The sequence below is a fragment of the Rana temporaria genome, chromosome 1 (assembly GCF_905171775.1).
Source record: "Rana temporaria chromosome 1, aRanTem1.1, whole genome shotgun sequence".
Classification (NCBI taxonomy): domain Eukaryota; kingdom Metazoa; phylum Chordata; class Amphibia; order Anura; family Ranidae; genus Rana; species Rana temporaria.
In genome coordinates, this window is record NC_053489.1 from 65019048 (window position 1) to 65038990 (window position 19943).

At 39.3% G+C, this 19943-nt stretch overlaps 1 protein-coding gene across 1 annotated transcript in view; it reads right to left on the minus strand.

The window, feature by feature from the left end:
* Nucleotides 1–15898: 15898 nt before the first annotated feature.
* The window catches only part of PLCXD3 (phosphatidylinositol specific phospholipase C X domain containing 3), a 161499-nt gene continuing 157454 nt past the window's right edge, over nt 15899–19943 (minus strand). The window contains exon 3 of the mRNA XM_040338834.1: nt 15899–17578. Coding sequence (XP_040194768.1) covers nt 17425–17578 — 154 coding nt within the window. The 3' untranslated portion in view covers nt 15899–17424. The remainder of the gene's footprint in view (nt 17579–19943) is intronic.

The window sequence follows — 19943 nt, forward strand, 5'->3', positions numbered from 1 at the left end:
AACACAGCAATCCAAGTTACTATTGATAGAAGGCCATATTATGAATAGGGAAACTTACCCAAATGTAACGCTTTCTATATAGCACGTTTTGTCTTGGTGGAACTGTACGGTTGTGCCTTGGAGAACTTTCAAATTGTTCTTAGTGTACCAAACAAAGGGACGCATTGTTCTTTGGGAATTTACATATTATGGCCAATGGACTGTGCCAACATGGGCTTTATTCACTACCATGCATTGTACATGAGCTGGTGGAACAGGTATGACTACTAAAGATGTCTCATGATCTGAAGCTTTTGTAGGCATTTTTAAACATGGCATATTTACAAGTATCGGGATTTGGTAATCTGATCAGATGACAAGGTCATATAATAAAGTATGTGTTCTCTAGTTCCCCCAGCCCCTATGTCTGATCAATTCACATATACAATAAGGAAAATGTATATTACATAATTGGTGTTAGTTTATATCTGCTTGGAGTTCAAGTATTTTTTGCACCTAACCTTATAATGTGCTGTATTGTTTTTTTTTGGCAAATACAAGTAACATTTATTTCCTCATATCTGCTGATAAATACTGCATTCATCCGAGCAGGAAAACGATTCAAATTCCACACAAGGCACACTCTGTATCAGTTGTTTTATTAAAGTAGTGTATTTCTAAACTGGATGAAGTGAACTTGTACTCTATTTTTAAATAAATTAAATTAAAGTAAATGTATTTTTTGACCTAGAAAAGCCTCTTCTGTGCCCCTTTCTGATTTACTTTCATTATTTTCTTGTTGCATAAAGCAGTTGTAAAGGAAAATGTTTTTTTCCTTTAAAATAACAAACATGTTATACTTACCTCCACTGTGCAGTTCGTTTTGCACAGAGTGGCCCGGATATATGTCTTCTGGGGTCCCTCGGTGATTGACAGCAGCGCCAGCCAATGGCTGCGCTGCTCGTAATCCATCCGCTCCAGCCAATCAGCGGCCAGGCTGAGCGGCGAAGAGGATCTCGGGACCTCGCAGGACTTTTTGAGGGGTCAGGTAAGTATAACGGGGGCTCGGGGGGGCCAGCAACATCAGATGTTTGATCAGTTTTTGTTTTATAAAAGTACATGCAGAACACTGGGCAGACCACTAGGGACAAAGGGGGTGTGTATTTTTTACATACAGTACTGTAATCTGTAAGATTACAGTATACTGTATGTAATGTGCTTATTTACTTTTTTGAATTTGGCGCCATTCTCCGCCCCCGTGCGTCGTAACGTCGCAGGGAACGTAGATCGGCGGCACACAGGCACTGTGTGAATCGAGCGAGGACGCCGCTCGCTCACACAGCGGGGATGCATTGCAGGATCCAGGGACAAGGTAAGTAACTTGTGCCTGTGGATGCTGCAAGGCGGCCCCGAGTCTGGCTCGGGGTTACCGCTTTTGGTATTGAAATCTTACCCTGAGCCAGACTCGGGAATACCGCCAAGGTGGTTAAGCTTCTTGATGGACAAAATATACTGGTCTGTTGTTCCTGCCAGCAATTATTTCTCCAATTCCTGTAACAGGGAGAACATGTTTTTCATTCTGCAGCGAAATCACAAAGCAGTTGTCATCCATCTTAGATGTACATATAGATGTTAATTTATTATTACTATTATACAGGATTTATATAGCACCAACAGATTGTTCAGCGCTTTATAACATGAGGGCAGACAGGAGAGTTACAAAACCATTCAATACAGAAGGAATCAGAGGGCCCTGATCTTTAGAACTTACAATTTAGAAGGGAGGGTCAAGTGATATAAAAGGTAATAACTGTGGGTGGTGAGCTTATGGAAAAGAAAGTACAGTTATTAGATGGAGGCAGGATACGCTTCTCTGAAGAGAAGGGATTTCAAGGATTGCAAAAAAGTGGATAGAGTAGGAGATAGTTGGACAGATTGAAGTAGGGAGTTCCATAGGATGGGAGAGGCTTGGGGAAAGTCCTGGAGGCGAGCATGGAAGGAGGCTAAAATGGAGCTAGAGAGCAGGAGGTCATGGGAGGAACAAAGAGAACGATTTGGTTGGTATTTTAAGACTAGGTTAGTGATGAAGCTGGGGACAGCTTTGCAGAGTTGTGAATAGCTTTGCAAGTTGTTGTTTGTATTTTGAATTTAATTTGTTGGGTGAGCAGAAGCCAGTGGAGGGATTGGCAGAGAAGGTGAATGCTTGGCAAGGGGGATGAGTTTGACAGCAGCAATGATGATGGACTGAAAGGGGGATAGCCTATGTAAAGGTAAACCAATGAGAAGGGAGTTGATGAGGAGGGAGTTGCAATAGTCAAGTAAAGAGATAACCAGGGAGTGAAATAGGAGTTTTGTGGTGTCATTGGTAGGAAGGGGCGTATTTTGGAGATATTGCAGAGTTGGAGGCGGCAGGCTTTGGAAAGTGATTAGATGTGGGGCCAAAAGGAGAGTTTAGACTCCGGGATTACAGCTAGCACCTTGGCATGTATTGGATGGGTGCATGGTTGTGCCAAGTCAGGGGAAGAGGCATGTGGGGGAGGAAATATTACGGGCTTGGTTTTGGATAGATTGAGTTTAATAAAGTGGTGTGACATCTATTAATATGTCTGTTAAAATTGACTTTATTGTGGAGCTAAACTCTGCCATACCTCCCTTACTTCAATGTTGGCCAACGCAGAATGACATTACTCCTGCACCCATTGCTCAGTTTGTTACAAGAAGTGGAAAATAGTGGATCAACTGGCAGGATCAACAAGTAATAAATCATAGAGGTCTACTCTTTAAAAAATTGCATAGCTATTCGCCCAGCGAAACTGCATGTACATTTGTTCTGTCTGTGCAAACTAACCAGCTTTTTTCGAGAATAGGGCAAAATTGAATGTTATTAAGCTATATTCTCAAGGTCCACCAGTCCCTATGTCACTACAGACCACAGCATGTAGGGGCTGGCGAATGGAACCACTGCGTGAGATACCTTGAATTTAGCACACCTGCTGAAGAGTTACCTCTTAAGAAAAATCTTCAACAGCACAAAGTTAGTAGCCATTAGGAGTCGTTCACACTGTGTGCAGTGACCTGTGTTTTTCCACAGTGGGTAAACGCAGACCACCACTTAGGGCACATAGAAAACAATTTCACACCATGTTGCTGGTATAATGTGCCGCGCAGTAAATGCTTAAAAATTGTTAGCTGGAGTTGGGCAGGATCAACAAATCATAATTTATAAAAAAAAAATGTATAGCTTTTCGACCAGCAAAACTGCATGTACATCCATTCTGTGAGAATAGGACAAAAACTGAATGGCCCAGATTCTCAAAGGGCTTACGACGGCGCAACGCAATGTATGCCGTTGTAAGTCCTAATCTGGGCCGTCGTATCTATGCGACTGATTCTTAGAATCAGTTACGCATAGATATCCATTAGATCCGACAGGCGTAAGGCTCTTACACTGTCGGATCTTAAATGCAATTTTTTTTTTTGCCGCCAGGTGTCGCCTCCGTCGTTTTCCCCGTCGAGTATGCAAATTAGCAAAATACGCAAATTCCTGAACGTACGCGCGGTCGACGCAGTGAAGTTACGACGTTTACGTTAGATTTGCGACACGTAAAGTTGCCCCTGCTATATGAGGCGCAGCCAATGTTAAGTATGGCCGTCGTTCCCGCGTCGAAATTTTTAAATTTACGTTGTTTGCGTAAGTCATCCGTGAATGGGGCTGGACGCCATTTACGTTCACGTCGAAACCAATGACGTCCTTGCGACGTCATTTAGCGCAATGCACCTCGGGAAATTTTAGGGACGGCGCATGCGCATTACGTTCGGCGCGGGAACGCGCCTAATTTAAATGCTCCACGCCCCGTACGCGGCTCATTTTAATTAGGCGGGCTTGCGCCGGGGGATTTTCGCTACGCCGCCGCAACTTTACAGGCAAGTTCTTTGTGAATAAAGCACTTGCCTGTAAAACTTGCGGTGGCGTAACGTAAAGCAGATACGTTACGCCTGCACAGTTTTACGCCCAGATACGAGAATCTGGGCCAATGTTTTTAAGCAATTTTCTCTTTTGATTGAACGTTCTTCGAATGTTATGGGCAATACCAAAGATAAGTCCATTCATAGAGAACTAAGAAAGTACCACATTATGGTTGCACAATGAAGCTCAGGATCACACTAAATAAATACACCTTAGTAAGAAGAGATGCAATCTAACAATTCTGGAAAAAAAGGCAATCAGGGCAAAAATGGGGATCACATAGTTGAAATTGCTAAATTTATTGGCCTCCACTATTCTCTTCAAAGTGGTTGTAAACCTCAGAAATAAAATATGAACAAAGCATTTCCCTCTATAGCGTGTACTTGTCTCAATCCAAAGCAAAGTGTCATTTTGGTCTGCTGCTTTATTCCTCTGCTATCAGCACAAAACACTTCTGACAAGTTTTTCTTAGACCAAGAGAATTATAGTGAGAGGGGAGGGAGATCCAGTGGATTGACAGCCTCAACTCTGTTCCTGTGTGCTGTGTGAAGGGTGTGTGTCCCTTCCCTCCAATCAGCTCTCAGACCTTAACTCCAGCTCTCCTCCCCCTTTTTCTGAACTCTCAGACAAGCTTTAAATATTCAGCATGTACAAAAGAGAAGACTGCAGATAGACCGGTACAACTTATGTAGGGGATTTGTTTCTGGTACAATGTTTTTTATTGATATATGAAAAGGCGGATCCCAGATAAAAAATTCCCACACAGGGGATTTGGACATAAATCATAAGAGTAAAATGTAAAAGTACATAATTAAACATATTATGAGGATATAGAGTATTAACTGACACCAACCCCCAAGCCGAGGCCGTGGGGTCAGTGTGTTATGAGACCTAGGGGCATAGGGGCTAAGCTAGACAAGGGGAAGCGGAGGCTGGAGATGGGGTCAAATTTAATTTAGAGTCATAGACTAGTCGGATGTAAGGCAGGGAATACGTAGGACCACCATGGGGCCAACACCTTAAGAAATCTGGCATGGGAGTCATGGAGGACACTGGACATTTTTCCATGAATCATAAGGGTTGTCAAGGTATTCTTTACCTCCAAAAATGAAACAGCCGGCTTTTTCCAGGTAGAGGAATTTGTTTCATCTCTGTGTTTCACCTGAGGCCAGTCACTTCATTGAGCGTTTACAACCACTTTAATGATTACATTGTATCTCTTCTTACTACGATATATTTATTTCTTATGATCCACTGCTCCATCTAGTGGCCATAATGTAGTGTTTGCCTTGATCTACTCTACGTTCATTATGAATAAACGTATCTCTACTACAGCCTATAATATTTAAAGACCATTCAACCCGAAGAGAAAATAGCCCAAGTTTTATCGATTTTGCCACCCAGTTTGTCTGGAGTAATAGCTATGCAATTATTTAAAATAAATACATCTCTATGCATAAGTAGATCATATATTTTATATTTTTTCCCACTTGCAACCATAGCTCCAGCAACTGCCATTGATTGTTCATTGTGTCACGCTTAATGGCCTTTGGGGGAGTCTCACTGGACAATAAAATGTCAGTTGGCTGAAAGCTAAATCAGAGAGGAGCACAGAAAAACTTTCTGACCAATAAATAAAATAGGGCTGTGGAAATTAACTATTAATTCATCGATTAATCTTAAATTTTTTTGATCGATCAAAATTCTTTTGATTGGTACTCACCTCTTTGCCGGCTTCCAGGCCTTCAGGGAGTTCCGTCTGAGATCCGGTGACGTCACGGACACTGGCAGGGCTTGGCGTGTCCATCTGAAGGGCTCCTTTGCTGTGCCTTCATATCTGCATGCCGGCGGGACCTTACTATCTGGCACACGCAAGGGCTGTTACACTTCCCTCTATCAACCTGGAATTCTACAACCATCCACTGGGAGTTGTGATAGTTCCCCTCATGGGACATCTACATGCCGACGGACTGATGTTAACCTCTCCTCATCTGGATTCAGCAGTGGTATCATTGTACACATTTTTATACCAGTATCATACTTAGTTACATGTTTTTATGACTGCTTTTGCTACCGTTTAATATTACTCACACCGTTTTTACAGTTTATGTAGCTACATCGATTTTATCTCCAGTGCAATATTTATTTTGTTACCTACTTGAAGACTATAAAAGTTTTAATGCTATTCCCATCGAGTGCTGCCTTTGTGTGTTTTTTGTATCCTGCTATCCATTTTTCCAGTGGTTGGTAGCTGCACTGGGAATCAGCCTGCAAGGAGATCAGCTAAAAGTAGTTGGATCTGTATGTGCGCTATATTTAATTGAAATTAGTCGATTAATCGATTAAAAAAAAACGATTAATCGAACACGAAAATTTTAATCAGTAACAGCCCTAAAATAAAATAATAGGCATCATGTGGTGTCTGCTCCTAGACAGAATGGGGTAGATCCACAAAGATCTGCCTATCTTTTGGCAGGCGTAGCGTATCTAAGATACACCATGCCGCTGTAACTTACTTTTTCTTCTTGTGAATTCTCAAAGAATCCGCGCGGTAAGTTACGGCGGCGTAGTGCATCTATTGCGGCATAAGGGCGCACAATTTCAAATGGGAGTGATGGGGGCGTGTTCTATGCAAATACGTCGTGACCCGACGTAAACAACGTTTTTTTTTAACGGCGCATGCGCCATCCTTAAAATATCCCAGGGTGTATTGCGACAAAGTACGCCGCAAGAACATATTGGTTTCGACGTGAAAGTAAATGACGTCACATTCCTATTCGCGAACGACTTACGCAATCGACGCAAAAAAATTTAAATTAGACGCGGGAACGACGGCCATACTTAACATTGCGTACGCCACCATATAGCAGCTTTAACTATACGCCGGAAAAAGCCGAACGGAAACGACGGAAATAGCTAATTTGCATACTCGACGCGGAAACGCCATCTAGCGGACGCCGAAAAATTGCATTTAAGATCCGACAGCATACTAAGGCGTACACCTGTCGGATCTAACCCAGATGCCGTCGGATCTTGTTTTGTGGATACAAAACAAAGATACGACGCGGGAAATTTAAAATTACGCCGGCGTATCAATAGATACACCGGCGTAATCCTTTTGTGGATCTGCCCCCTAGTTTACAACTTTAAATAAAAAAAGAGCGCAAGTTGTCTTTCATTATTTTAGCATCTTTCACTACTGTATCAGAATTAAAGACATCTTTTATCCACTGTTTATTAAAAAAATAAAAATAAAATGAAAGTATACATATAACAGTTCACACCATTCATTATAGGTCCATTTCCATAATTTAAGGCAGGTTGAACAAGACTAACCTTTTCTTTTAAGATATGTTACATTTTATTTTCAATACCGAGGAAAAGGATATCAATAGTATTTACAAGCAAGACAGCCAACTAAATTTACAGAACTTGAACATTTGTACGGAATAAAGAGTAGTTCACCCGGATGAAATAGCAGAGGTGAACTTTCCATTAACACAGTCAGCAATATCAACACATAAATACTGCAACATCATCATATGCATAGAAAAATAAAATCAAAAGTTACAAAATATATTAAACGCTAAAGTAAATCGGTTTCTATTATACTTTACATTTTTTTTGTAAATGAATACAGAATAATGAGGAATGGGAGATGTAAGTAAACTGTGCTTTAGAGTTCAGCTTTCATCTTTTTACAATGTAAATACCACGTACAGTTAATAACATGTTGCTAATTACACAGTCAGGTAATGCTTCCTGCTCCCTAATCATTGTGCAGGACTGCCGTTAATGGTCAGGTCAAACCTAAACGAATTCTCTGATATGCAGCTGATCATCAAATTAACAAATCTTATATGAAATCAAATAATCAAAGTAGAAAATGTGATACTTTTTACTTCCATTCAGGTAAAACATATATAGATCACAAGAATGTTATGTTTGCAACTTGCGTCCTCCCAAAGGGGTGATTTACCAAAGGAAAACTGATCCACAATAAAAACTGTGCTCTGCTTTAATATAAGCCTTCCTCGTTTATCAATTCATATTCATACGACACTTTTAAAAGGTTAAGCTGAATGTAAACATCAATTTTTTTTTTGGGCTGGCACAATGTATAGTATATGATTTTAGATCATCTGTGCCCAGTCTTGCCACAAATAGTTAATCCAGCTATGAGCAATCCTCTTATCTTTTTTCAGTGAGATAAAACAGACAAATGGAGAAAACCCTGTCTATTCTTCCCCCTGCTGTGAGTGACAGGTGATTTACATATCTTTTTTTTAATTCCTACCCCCACTCCTCTTCTGAAGTCATGTGGTTACTTTTCTGGATTTTGACTGGATGTTAGTGATCATAGCAGAATTAAGTTTAAGAAATACACAGGAGAAAATGGTGGTGTACATGGTGTGTACAACCATCAGACAGAAATCTTCGGGCGGACATGTCCGCTCAAAACGGTCCGGCGGACCGTTTTGAGCGGACAGTCCGTCCGTCTGTACGAGGCCTTAAGGGTCCCCACAACTTGGGACATTTTATCAAGGGGTCACAGCACTAGAGGGTTGAGAACCACTGCCCTATGAGTTCCTCCCTGTCTTTCCCTCTGATTGAGCCCACTGATGATTTTTTTTGGTATGTAACAACCCACCCTGGAATCCCGGCTCATGCTTTCCATCCATCCATCCCTCAAGGTTACTGGGATAAGGTGGAGCCAGACTCCCACCCTGGAGTCAAATTAGCTGGTAAGCAGCTTGTGAGTGGGGTGTGAAGAGTTTTCTCACTCACGCTGGAGCATTGAATCCTGCTAAACACAGAAGTCTATTAATGAACTTTTATGCACAAGAGTACTTTATATCTTTGATGGACTTTTTTTGGATTTTATATGAACTCTCTCTAATTTAAGTAGTTGATTAATTTTGCACACATGGATTATGTATATTGATTTTTGACTTGATTGGATGTTCTATTATGGATTTATGCACTTTTTATGAACAGCGCAACACTTTCAGTTTGAATAAATATAAAGCGGAGGTTCCCCCTAAAACAATTATATATCATTCCATCCAGCATACTGCCGACATGTACAGTATGCTTGTTTTTTTTCCGCTGTACTTACCGTTTTATCGTTGTTTTTCTTTTCTGCCTCCCGCAGGGGATTAGGCGTTCCTATGAAGAGGCGTAGATGATTGACGTGCGGCTAAGGCGCGTCACGCGTTCCGAAAATAGCAGAGCTGGGTTAGTCTAAAACAGTGATGGTGAACCATGGCACCCCAGATGTTATGGCACTACATTTCCCATGATGCTCATGCACTCTGCAGTGTAGTTAAGCATCATGGGAAATATAGTTCCAAAACGTCTGGGGTGCCAGGGTTTGCCATCACTGGTCTAAAACATCACTATATTACAATATTACAAAGGAATAAGATATGTATTATGCGTATTATTATTCCCATAGACAAATCGATCATTTATGCAGTATAGGGGGGTGCCACAGAAAATATATTTTTTTCCCCTTTGTTGGGCCTTAGTCCCACTTTAAAGTGCACCTGTGCCCTGACTATGGACAATAATCTATTTACATATTCAAAAAAGTTAAAGAGCTTTAGGTCAAGCCCTCACTCGCTCATCCACCCACTAATATTGTGAAGTTATTCCCTTTCAAATATCACCACAAAGATCCAAAAGTCAGGCTTCCAGGATCTCCTCTCATAGAAAAAAATCTAAGATTTCCTGTGTTGTAAACTGTTAGACCGGGTTCACATATGTGCAGCTGCGGGGTCCAGTGAGTGTCTGTTCACCATCTTAGGTGCGAATCAGGTCTGAATTTTTACCTGAATTTGTCCCAAACCAACACAGGACCCTTTTGGAATGCGGCCCGTGGCCATCCTGGACATGTGTGAACCAGCTCCATTGAGACCTTTGCACACTCGCATGTCATTCAAATTGGATGCTAGGAAGCCCGCATACAATTCCCACATATGTGAACCCGGCCTTAAAATTATATTCTGTACAATGCTTATAGATTCAGAGATGAATGAGAGAGTGTTTTAATGTGTGTCTATACTGCTTACTCAGTAGTGAACCTGCGCACAGATTTACAACAAAGATACTTTTTTGTTTGGCTTTTACTCATGCAACATGTTTTATTAATAAGACATTTTTCAAGATATTAAGATGTAAATAATGTAAATTAATGTTTTATTATTATTATTATTATTATTATTATTATTATTATTATTATTATAATCCTTATTATTAAAAAAAAAGTTTAGATTTTTTTTTTATTTACTGTTTTTTTGGGACAAGTGAACATATGCTTAATCATCACGTAAATGTTGGTAATTTAAAGTGGTTGTAAAGTCACATATATTAATTCGTTTGATTCTCTATGTTTTAGGTCCTTGTTCAGTAGTGTGTATTTTCCTAAAATTCTAATGATAAATAAAAATCCTTATTTACAGAGTCCTGCTGTGCAATCGTCTGACCTCCCTCTGCTTTCCTTCCTGATGTGAATGAGTACAGTGGGAGGGGCTGAGATTCCCTTTTGATGAATGCAAGCTGGCAAAGGTAGGTCACATGACTGCAGGGCTCTGCAAAGAAGATATTTAGCATTAGAATTTTAGGAAAACACACACTCTGTACTGTACAGGGACATAAAAAGAGAGGATCAAAGTAATTAATACATGTTTCTTTATTTATTAACAATGGAGCCGCTGCAGGGAATAGAGTTGCACAGGCATGAGAGGGGAGTAGAGGGACAGGAGGAAATCAACTCTCACACTGAATATGGAACTGACAAGGAAAGAGGGAGGGGGAGAGAGGGAGGGAGAAAGGGGGAGATGCAGAGACGCTGAGGAGATAGCTGGATGACCAAGGCACGTAAACTGACCACGCTATCAGAGATCAGCAGCCATGCTAAACGTGGGCAGTTTACAGAGGGGAAGACAGGAACAGACAAGATCAGCCAGGTATTGTACAACATAGAAAGGGACAATTGACATGGCAAACGCACTATGCTATATCTCATGCCCTAAAGGGACAAGAGCATGTTTTTTTGTTTGTTTTTTAGGGTTACAACCACTTCAGTCTAAGTTGAAGTTTATTATTTATATTTCCTATCTACATTTCTAAATTTAAAAACATTCAAAAACTACATGTTTATCATGAAGATCCTACGTTTTCTTCTTTCTTTTGAAAGAATAATAAAATATTCATAGCACACAAAAGCTGAACAGCATTATTCTAAATACTATTACAAGACAATTTAAGTAAGATCTTCAAATATATGTAGCAATACCAAACTTATTCTGCTTATAAAAATAAAATTGAAAGTCAAATTATTTTACATAAAAAGGAATTATATATTCAACTTAGAAAAAAACATCCAAAAATGTACATTCCCATTAACTAAAATATAAAGTAAGCAATGCAAAACATTGTAATGTAAACAATGTGCACAATACAATGTATTGTAAAAAAAAAAGCTAAATAAAAGGAAATGATCAATTACCAAATAAAAAAAGTTGTATAGTTTTGCGAATTATCCCATTCCTTAAAGAATTTTGTTCAAGGCATCTAAAAAATTTAGTGTTTACCATTTTTTTAAAGCAACTTTCTGTGTAGCACTTTCGCTATTTAAAATCAAATGCTCCTACATAATTTAATACCATTAAAAATATGAACTAAATTTACATTTTTTTTACTGGGTTTTTAATTTGTTAACAAGAGAGAAGAGAAGAAAAAGGCGCACCAGCCTAGTGTGTTACCGTTGACAGCTTAATAGAATAAAGGTTACAAGGACCTCTTCATCAGAGCCCATGGGGCTCTTGTAGCCTCGAAACGCGTCAGCCGGCAGTGACACACCTTTATCCCCCCCATTTGGAGTGTGGTTCGAGGGGCATCCACTACAGCGTTGTCGATAAGCCTATTATGTTGCTTTCCTTGTAAGTAGTTTTTTATTATATATTTTTATTCTATTAAAGCGGGAGTTCACCCAATGATGTTTTTTTTTTCTCTTTTCCCTTTAGATGGATGCTCGTTTTGTCTAGGGGAATCGGCTAGTTGTTTTAAAATATGAGCTGTACTTACCGTTTTCGAGATGCATCTTCTCCGTCGCTTCCGGGTATGGGTCTTCGGGAGCGGGCGTTCCTTCTTGATTGACAGTCTTCCGAGAGGCTTCCGACGGTCGCATCCATCGCGTCACTAGTAGCCGAAAGAAGCCGAACGTCGGTGCGGCTCTATATTGCGCCTGCGCACCGACGTTCGGCTTCTTTCGGAAAATCGTGACGCGATGGATGCGACCGTCGGAAGCCTCTCGGAAGACTGTCAATCAAAATAGGAACGCCCAGTCCCGCAGCCCATACCCGGAAGCGGCGGAGAAGATGCATCTCGTAAACGGTAAGTACAGCTCATATTTTAAAACAACTAGCCGATTCCCCTAGACAAAACGAGCATTCATCTAAGGGGAAAAAGTGTTCTGTACGGGTGAACCCCCGCTTTAAATTGTCAACGGTAACACACTAGGCTGGTGCACCTTTTTCTTCTCTTCTCTCTTGTTTGCTACCAGGATATTCCCCATTCATGAAGGGCAGCAGGGCCACTGTTACCGTTTTTGGCCTCTTTTCCATGGAACATTGACTGTTGGACAATCCACTTGTGCGCAGGAGTTTTTGTTTTCTTTTTAATTTGTTATAAGCTGCATTAACAAGTAAATTATTTTATATACACTACTGTAGCAGAATAAAATCAATGCAAAAATATAACGAGAAGAAACTAAACAGCCAGTTCTTGTTTTCGTTGACAAAACTTTTTGACTTATAGATACGGAGAACGTGAAAATATTAATGAAAACAAATTAAGCTGTCCAAACCATCAAGATTTTCTGTTTTACAAATGTCATGGAATTTTGCTCCTAAATGTTTATATTATTACGTATTTACATGTAAGCAGTTTGTATGTTAATTAGAAAAAAAAATTGTAGCATATTTAACACCAGAACAAGGTATGATCAGTCAAACATAGTTTGTTCCTTTCATTCCATCAGTCTATTTATGTCCCGTTTTTTCCCCAAAGATCTGATTCTAATTTTGTGACAGTTCTCAACTTCACATAAAGTAATACAGTGATATATAGGATTTTGATGTTTTCAGTTTTGTTGATGCTAACTGTACTAACATTTTATTTAAATATATTAACTTATTAAATAGATTTTTCATTAAAATATAGTCTATGTAGCCATCAGGGAATGGTTGTCATATGAATATGAAGGGCATTGCACTATGGTTAACCAAATATATATTTTTTTCAACCTTTGCTAAAAATAATGTGCAGAAATGTGCATAGTAATCATATTTAGCACCTGGTGTATTTGTGGCTATTCTATGTGTTTTAATGATCCAAGTCAAGTATGCAGTCTATGTTTATGTTCATTATTCTGCATGTGTTACTCCATAAACAGAATTTAAATCAAGGTTCTCCAAACTACGGCCCTCCAGTTGTTTAGGAACTACAATTCCCATCATGCCTAGTCATGTCTGTGAATGTCAGTGTGTTACAATGCCTCATGGGATGTGTAGTTCTACCACATCTGGAGAGCCGTAGTTTGAGGATCCCTGATTTAAATTCTCATCAAATATCAGAGCTCGAATTTTAGATGAAAAATAAAAAAACAATAATGTAAAAAAAATATAAAAATAGAAGTTTATATATTATATATGTTCATTTAACTAAATTATGCATATACTATGTTTACTATGCTTCAGTTTATAAATTAACAGAAGCCTCTGTTTGCTGTTCATTCATCTCCAGTGCAACTGAGGCTACAGAAAAGGGAATTTAAGTATCTGTGTCCTCAATTCCTTTCTCTGTCTTAAAGGTGAGATGTCAGGGGGCACAAATAATAGCTAAATACCTTTAACGCTAAAAGACAGCCAAGTTGTAAGCTTGAAAAATATATATATACTGCATAAGTGTTTAGCAATATGCCATCTGCCTTTCTTTGTTGAAGCTGAACATTGGGGGAAAATTATTTCACTTTTGCCATGGGTCTCCCTCCCCGGTGCAAGAGTTGACTGCTTGTTTTGACTTATTGATGATAAATTAGGTGATTTACTTACCTTATTCCTTGCTCCCACATTCTTCCTCCTCTTCACAGGACTCGTCCCCAGAACCCTCTTCTCTTTGACTGACTCAACACAGCTCTCTGACATCATCCTGTACAAGGCAGGACCAACAGGTCTGCCTATATTCCAGAGTGGAGGAGGCCAGGGTAGCATGAAATTAGGTAAGCATATCACCTTATTCATTATCTGAAGGGAAACCCACTGCGAGGGTAAGCCTTTTTTTTTCCAGAGTTCAGCTTTGAGTGCAGTAATGAAACATGCTATCCTCAAAAAATAAAAACTCACTACGAGGCATATTACATTAGTGCTTATTATTTTATACATGTACGGAACATTTGTTTTACTTTTTCAAGGGATAATTTTCATGGAACCTCTCTGTTTATGTGGAATGTAAAGAAAACGTCTTAATTTCTAATGGTGAGGAGTGGAAACACCATTAAAGAGAACATGTGGGGGTTCTTACCTCTCAAAACACGCCTCCATGTTTACAGCAGGTTTATATTTACTGTGCCCCAAAAACAGGGGTGCAAGTAGCAGCCACAATTTTCAGGTCATGTTTCTAGTCCACTCCCCTCCTGCCAGCTACCAAACACAATGGCCTCACTGACCAATAAGAAGAAGCAAAGTGTAGAAGCATAGTAGGCCAGACATATGACCAGTATTTGCATGGTTTTGGGAATCCTGGTCCACAGTTAAGAAGATATAACCAATGAGCAGGGACCTAGAGGTGCTTACTCTAAGGAATGGTGACCACTAAGAACCCCAAACATGTTCGCTTCAAAAAGGTTAGCTGTGCTTCAGTCTTAAAAAGAACTCCAAGAAGATCCATTAACCATTTTGGGACAGGTAATTGCAATGGGGTATTCAGACACATTACACTTATCCCCCCAAAAGCTTTTGAATTTATCTTCCTAGGGTACGTGTACAGGATACCTGTATCTTACCTATATTTACGATCACTATAAAAAACATTATCAGCAAACTTCACTGCTAAAAACTGAGATCAGTGACATCATAAATGAGCGATTAAGCCACTTGGGACTTAGAATACACTACAGATTTTATTATACATCAATTAAACATCAGACATAATGCAAAAACCTACTAAACCAAAGAAGCAATTAAAAACATAAAAACTAGCAACTATCTAGACAACTACACATTAAACTACAGAAGTACTACCAAAAACGTAAAATGTTACATAGAAAAGGTCAGTCACTGATACAAGTAGTTTCTTGGAGTGCCTTTTCCCTAGAGAATTTGGATAAAAAAAATGTGCAACATTTTTTTTTTATTACACATATAAATACAGTATGTTTAAAATACAGAAGTTAATTGAATTAGCAGCTTTAGTTCTGCAATCAACTGGCTGGTTAATGGTGGGTAATGTGACAAAGATTGTGCATTAGCGGTCATTCTTAGATTAAACTTTTCTCATAAACAAGAGAAAAGTGCAATAAAAAAAAATAGAAGGGGCAGATTCTCCACAGGGATTCTGTGCCTTTTCCCTGTTTAGTACATAAGAGCACAGCTGCTGCTCTTGAAATTTAGGGGTGGTTGACATGTTTCTGAATCCCCTTTGAAATTCACATTGGATTAGCTGCAGTTGTACCTGAATTAAAAGAGTGGACATGCAAATTTTGCCATTGAATGGATTCATTTTCAGGGTTGACTACAAAATGCCTTGGAATCGCATGAAAAGTGACGTAAGGGCCAGCAGCAGGAACCTCAGAAAAAGGTGGAGAATGCGGGCATCTAACACATCTGAACGTTTGTGAGGTGACAGGACAGGTAAGTAGGAGGTGTTTTCTTTTGCAGTTTTTTATGATTTTTTTTTCAGCGACAAAAAGTAATTCCAAACAATAGAGATTTCTCCATTTTGAGTAGCGAGAGGTTTAATCCTCAATTTTGCTACTATTTAAGATCTCAGTGAGGACACCAGTTTCTACCCCACTACCTTAACTGTTAAAAATTTTAATTTTCATGTCAGCTACCATAGTCTAGAAAGATGATAGTACTTTAGGACCTCAGTGAGGAGACCTGCTCCTACCCCACCACCTTAGCTATAAAATGTCTGAATTTTCAGCTCAACTACCACAGTCTAGAAAGATGATAGCACATTAGGACCTCAGTGAGAAGATCTACTTGTAGGACACCACCTTGACTGTAAAAAAGCCTGGATTTTCATGTCAATTACCACAGTCTAGGAAGATGATAGCACGTTAGAACCTCAGTGAGGAGACCTGCTTCTACTTCACTACCATGGCTGTAAAAGTGTGGATTTTTAGCTCAACTACCACAGTCAAGGACGGAAATATATTTAAAACCATTTACTGATACTTCAATAAACGTACTGTAATCTAACTATGTTGAAACATCAATACATAGATTTAAATGCATATCCTGCTGGTATATGCTATTATCTTCATGGATTGTTGTATACTTAGCAGTAAGGAGCTTGATTAGGTACTGCAGTAGGCTGTGGTGGGCAAGAGTGGATTCATGTGGAGAAGTTACTGTTTGTACATTTCATTAGATAGCATAGTCACTGTTCTTGGTGAGGTCCTTAAACACTGGGAAATTCATTATTCACAGGGCAATGAAATTATGTATTATGTGATATCACTTTCAAGGGTGACAGTGGTAGCTTAGCTGAAAAATTAGGCTTAGCCTATTACAGGTTTGCTTTGGCATGGGATCATCCTGGCCAGAAGCAGCAGAAAAGACCTGATGGCCAACCAAACCCTGTTCTAAAACACACAGAGGAGAACATCTTTTTAATGAAGTTACTATTAAAACAGCTAAATAGCATCCAATTGGTTTGTTTTTTAGATTTATGGATGACAAACCAAGTAGCCTTTAGGAATGGATATTAACATTATTTACATAATCATTACATTAAAAGTAAAACAAAAATATATGACAAAAACACTTGCTTTATCCATGAATTAGGATTGTAGAGTTTCTAATTTAAAATTAATGTATGTATACATGACTCAATTATGATCAAACTGTGACTCATACTAGTAACTATCGTATACCGTTTTTTTTTGTATACTTTGGTTTAAAGACAAAAATCCACCAAACAAAAACGAACAGGAATTAAAGAAATGCCCTTTTGCTTTGAAGTTATTTTTTCCATTCCTATTTCAGTGGTACGTATAACCACATTTCTTATCTCAAAACTTATACCAGACTGAAATGACTATTCCAAATTGTTTTCTATCTACAAGACCCAAACAGCTTGGAATCTTAGAATGTGATTGGAAGAGTTCTGTGTTTTGCAATAAAACATTTCAAAGACAAATACACTGCAGCATTTCATGTGTGTATAGCGGAATATGTATTGCATCATCAAGTGGTGCTGTCCTCTTCATCCAAGAGATAGTTTAGCTTGATGACTGTGCTGATAAAGTCACCTAACTCTACGAAATCCGCTGTAATTATATTGATCCCACTTTCACCGGGCTTTTGCGTCCGAACCCATTGCATCATGGAGGGAAGGGCCCTAGAAAGAGAAAAAGGAATATTTAATTACAGAAAAAGATACAAGACTCAGGCAGAAAGTCTGGCTGATAGAAACAATTATTTTTAATTCTGCAGTTTCCAATCGAACTCCTGGGTCCTCTTCCAGCTCACTAAACAGAGGTAATCATGTTGTTTTACTATCCAAGAAGCAGGCTATAGGCAGAAAAATTAAATAAGAGGCTGCATTTTGTGTGACCTGTCTGGACGCAATAAGTGCTTATATTATAAAAATGGTTAGCCTCTGATTCAGCAGAGGAGTTATACTTTTTCATAATGTTCTCTTTTTAAATTCTCTTAAAAAAAATCATAGTGTCCTTGACTTTCTGATAAGATTCTGATTAACCCCAAGATTCCTAGTATCCCTGACTTTCCGAAAAAACTCAGAATAACCTAAAGATTTCTAGTATCTCTGGCTTTCCTCGAGATTCTGAGTGATCCCAAGATTCCTGGTGTCCCTAACTTTCCCTAACTTTCCGTGAAGATTCCGGGAACCCCAAGATTCCTAGTATCCCTGACTCTCCGAAAAGACTCTGATTAACCTAAAGATGTTTGGAATCCCTGGCTTTCCGAGACATTCTGAGTGACCCCAAGGTGTGCCTCACTTTCCGGGAAGATTCTGGGAAACCCTGATTCCTTGTGTCCCTAACCTTCCCTTTATGCTTTTAAGGATAAGAGCTGGTGCAGATTATCAAACAACGTCCGATGGGATATCACCAGGCCTAGCAGGTTAACCTATTTGTATTTTAGTACCTTCAGATACATCCTGATAGCCCTATAAATATCAGGTCCAGATCCTTCAGAGGCAAAGGTTTGCTGAACTTGGGAAGATGCAAGCCCATAGCACTTATTAATGCAGAGTCTGCAAGTGCATTGCAGACATAACAATTTTTAATGAACTGATTGGTAATTTTAGCTCCAAATCTCACCAGCTAAGACCGAGTGATTTGCCTGGGGGCTTGCCACTGGTAACATGAGAGGAGCTATGAGTAATATCCAATAGTTATTAAATCCTATATATATGGTATTGCACTGGGAGAAGGATTGGATTTTAAATTTAGTCTGTCTTTCCTAGTTTCTCCATCCCATCCTTCCCCCTCATAATCATCATGCTAATACAAATTTTAAATAAATCCTTTCTATTTTTATTACATATCTTATTTAAGACCCAGTGATATCACTGGGTCTAAAATAGAAAAACACAGTGATGACCCAGAGATGTAGACTGCATTTCCATGCAGACAGACCTAGGTAATGTCCACATGTGATTCTGAGTCTCCATGATTGAAACAAAATGAAATCCATTAAATGAAATGGGCTAACTATGGAGAATAAGGCTGGGAAGGAAAAGGCTAAGTGATGCTGAATGTCCTCCAGCCAGGAAATAAGGCAGGCTCTATTTGACCTGAAGCTCAGTGTGCAATGGGATCAAAGTAAGTAGTTTCAGCAACTTACTGAAGGTAAGGCTGGAGTTTGGCTTTAAAATGTATGTTAGGTCAATACAAACCATATTCAGTACATCTAGGCTTAATGCACACAGATGTTTGCAGGCATTGTATATGCCTAGAAAACAATATCAGATGTTTTCCTTCACCTCAGCAGGCATATATTGCCTGCCATACAAGTGAATGGCTGTATGCAGCTGTAGTCATGTACATGCTGATGTTTCTGTGGATCTGTGTTTAACCACGTATGTGCATATAATGTATTTCCTGAACACAAAGTTTTGTATTTTGGAAATATGTTGCACACACATGGGTAAATGCTGATGCACAGGAGCATTAGTGTTTACGCAACTCTGTTAATGTACAGCCATTCATGCACCAGCTGGCACTTCGTGGGCACGGAAAAGTGCTGGTAATTTTAGAAAAGGTATATAGCGCCTGCAATTGTTCATGTGTATGAGGCCTAATGCATGCAGATGCTACCAGTGCAGAAAAAACCCTTACATAGTTACATAGTTACATAGTAAGTGAGGTTGAAAAAAACCACAAGTCCATCAAGTTCAACCTATGTTTGTGATTACATGTCAGTATTACATTGTATATCCCTGTATGTTGCGGTGGTTCGAGTGCTTATCTAATCGTTTTTTGAAACTATCGATGCCCCCCGCTGAAACCACCGCCTGTGGAAGGGAATTCCATATCCTTGCCGCTCTTGCAGTAAAAAACCCTCTACACAGTTAAAGATTAAACCCCTTTTCTTCTAATTTTTATGAGTGGTCACGTGTCTTGTTAAACTCCCTTCTGCGAAAAAGATTTATCCCTATTGTGGGGTCACCAGCAGGGGCGGACTGACATCTCATGGGGCCCCTGGGCAATAGAAGACTATGGGGCCCCCGGGCTTAC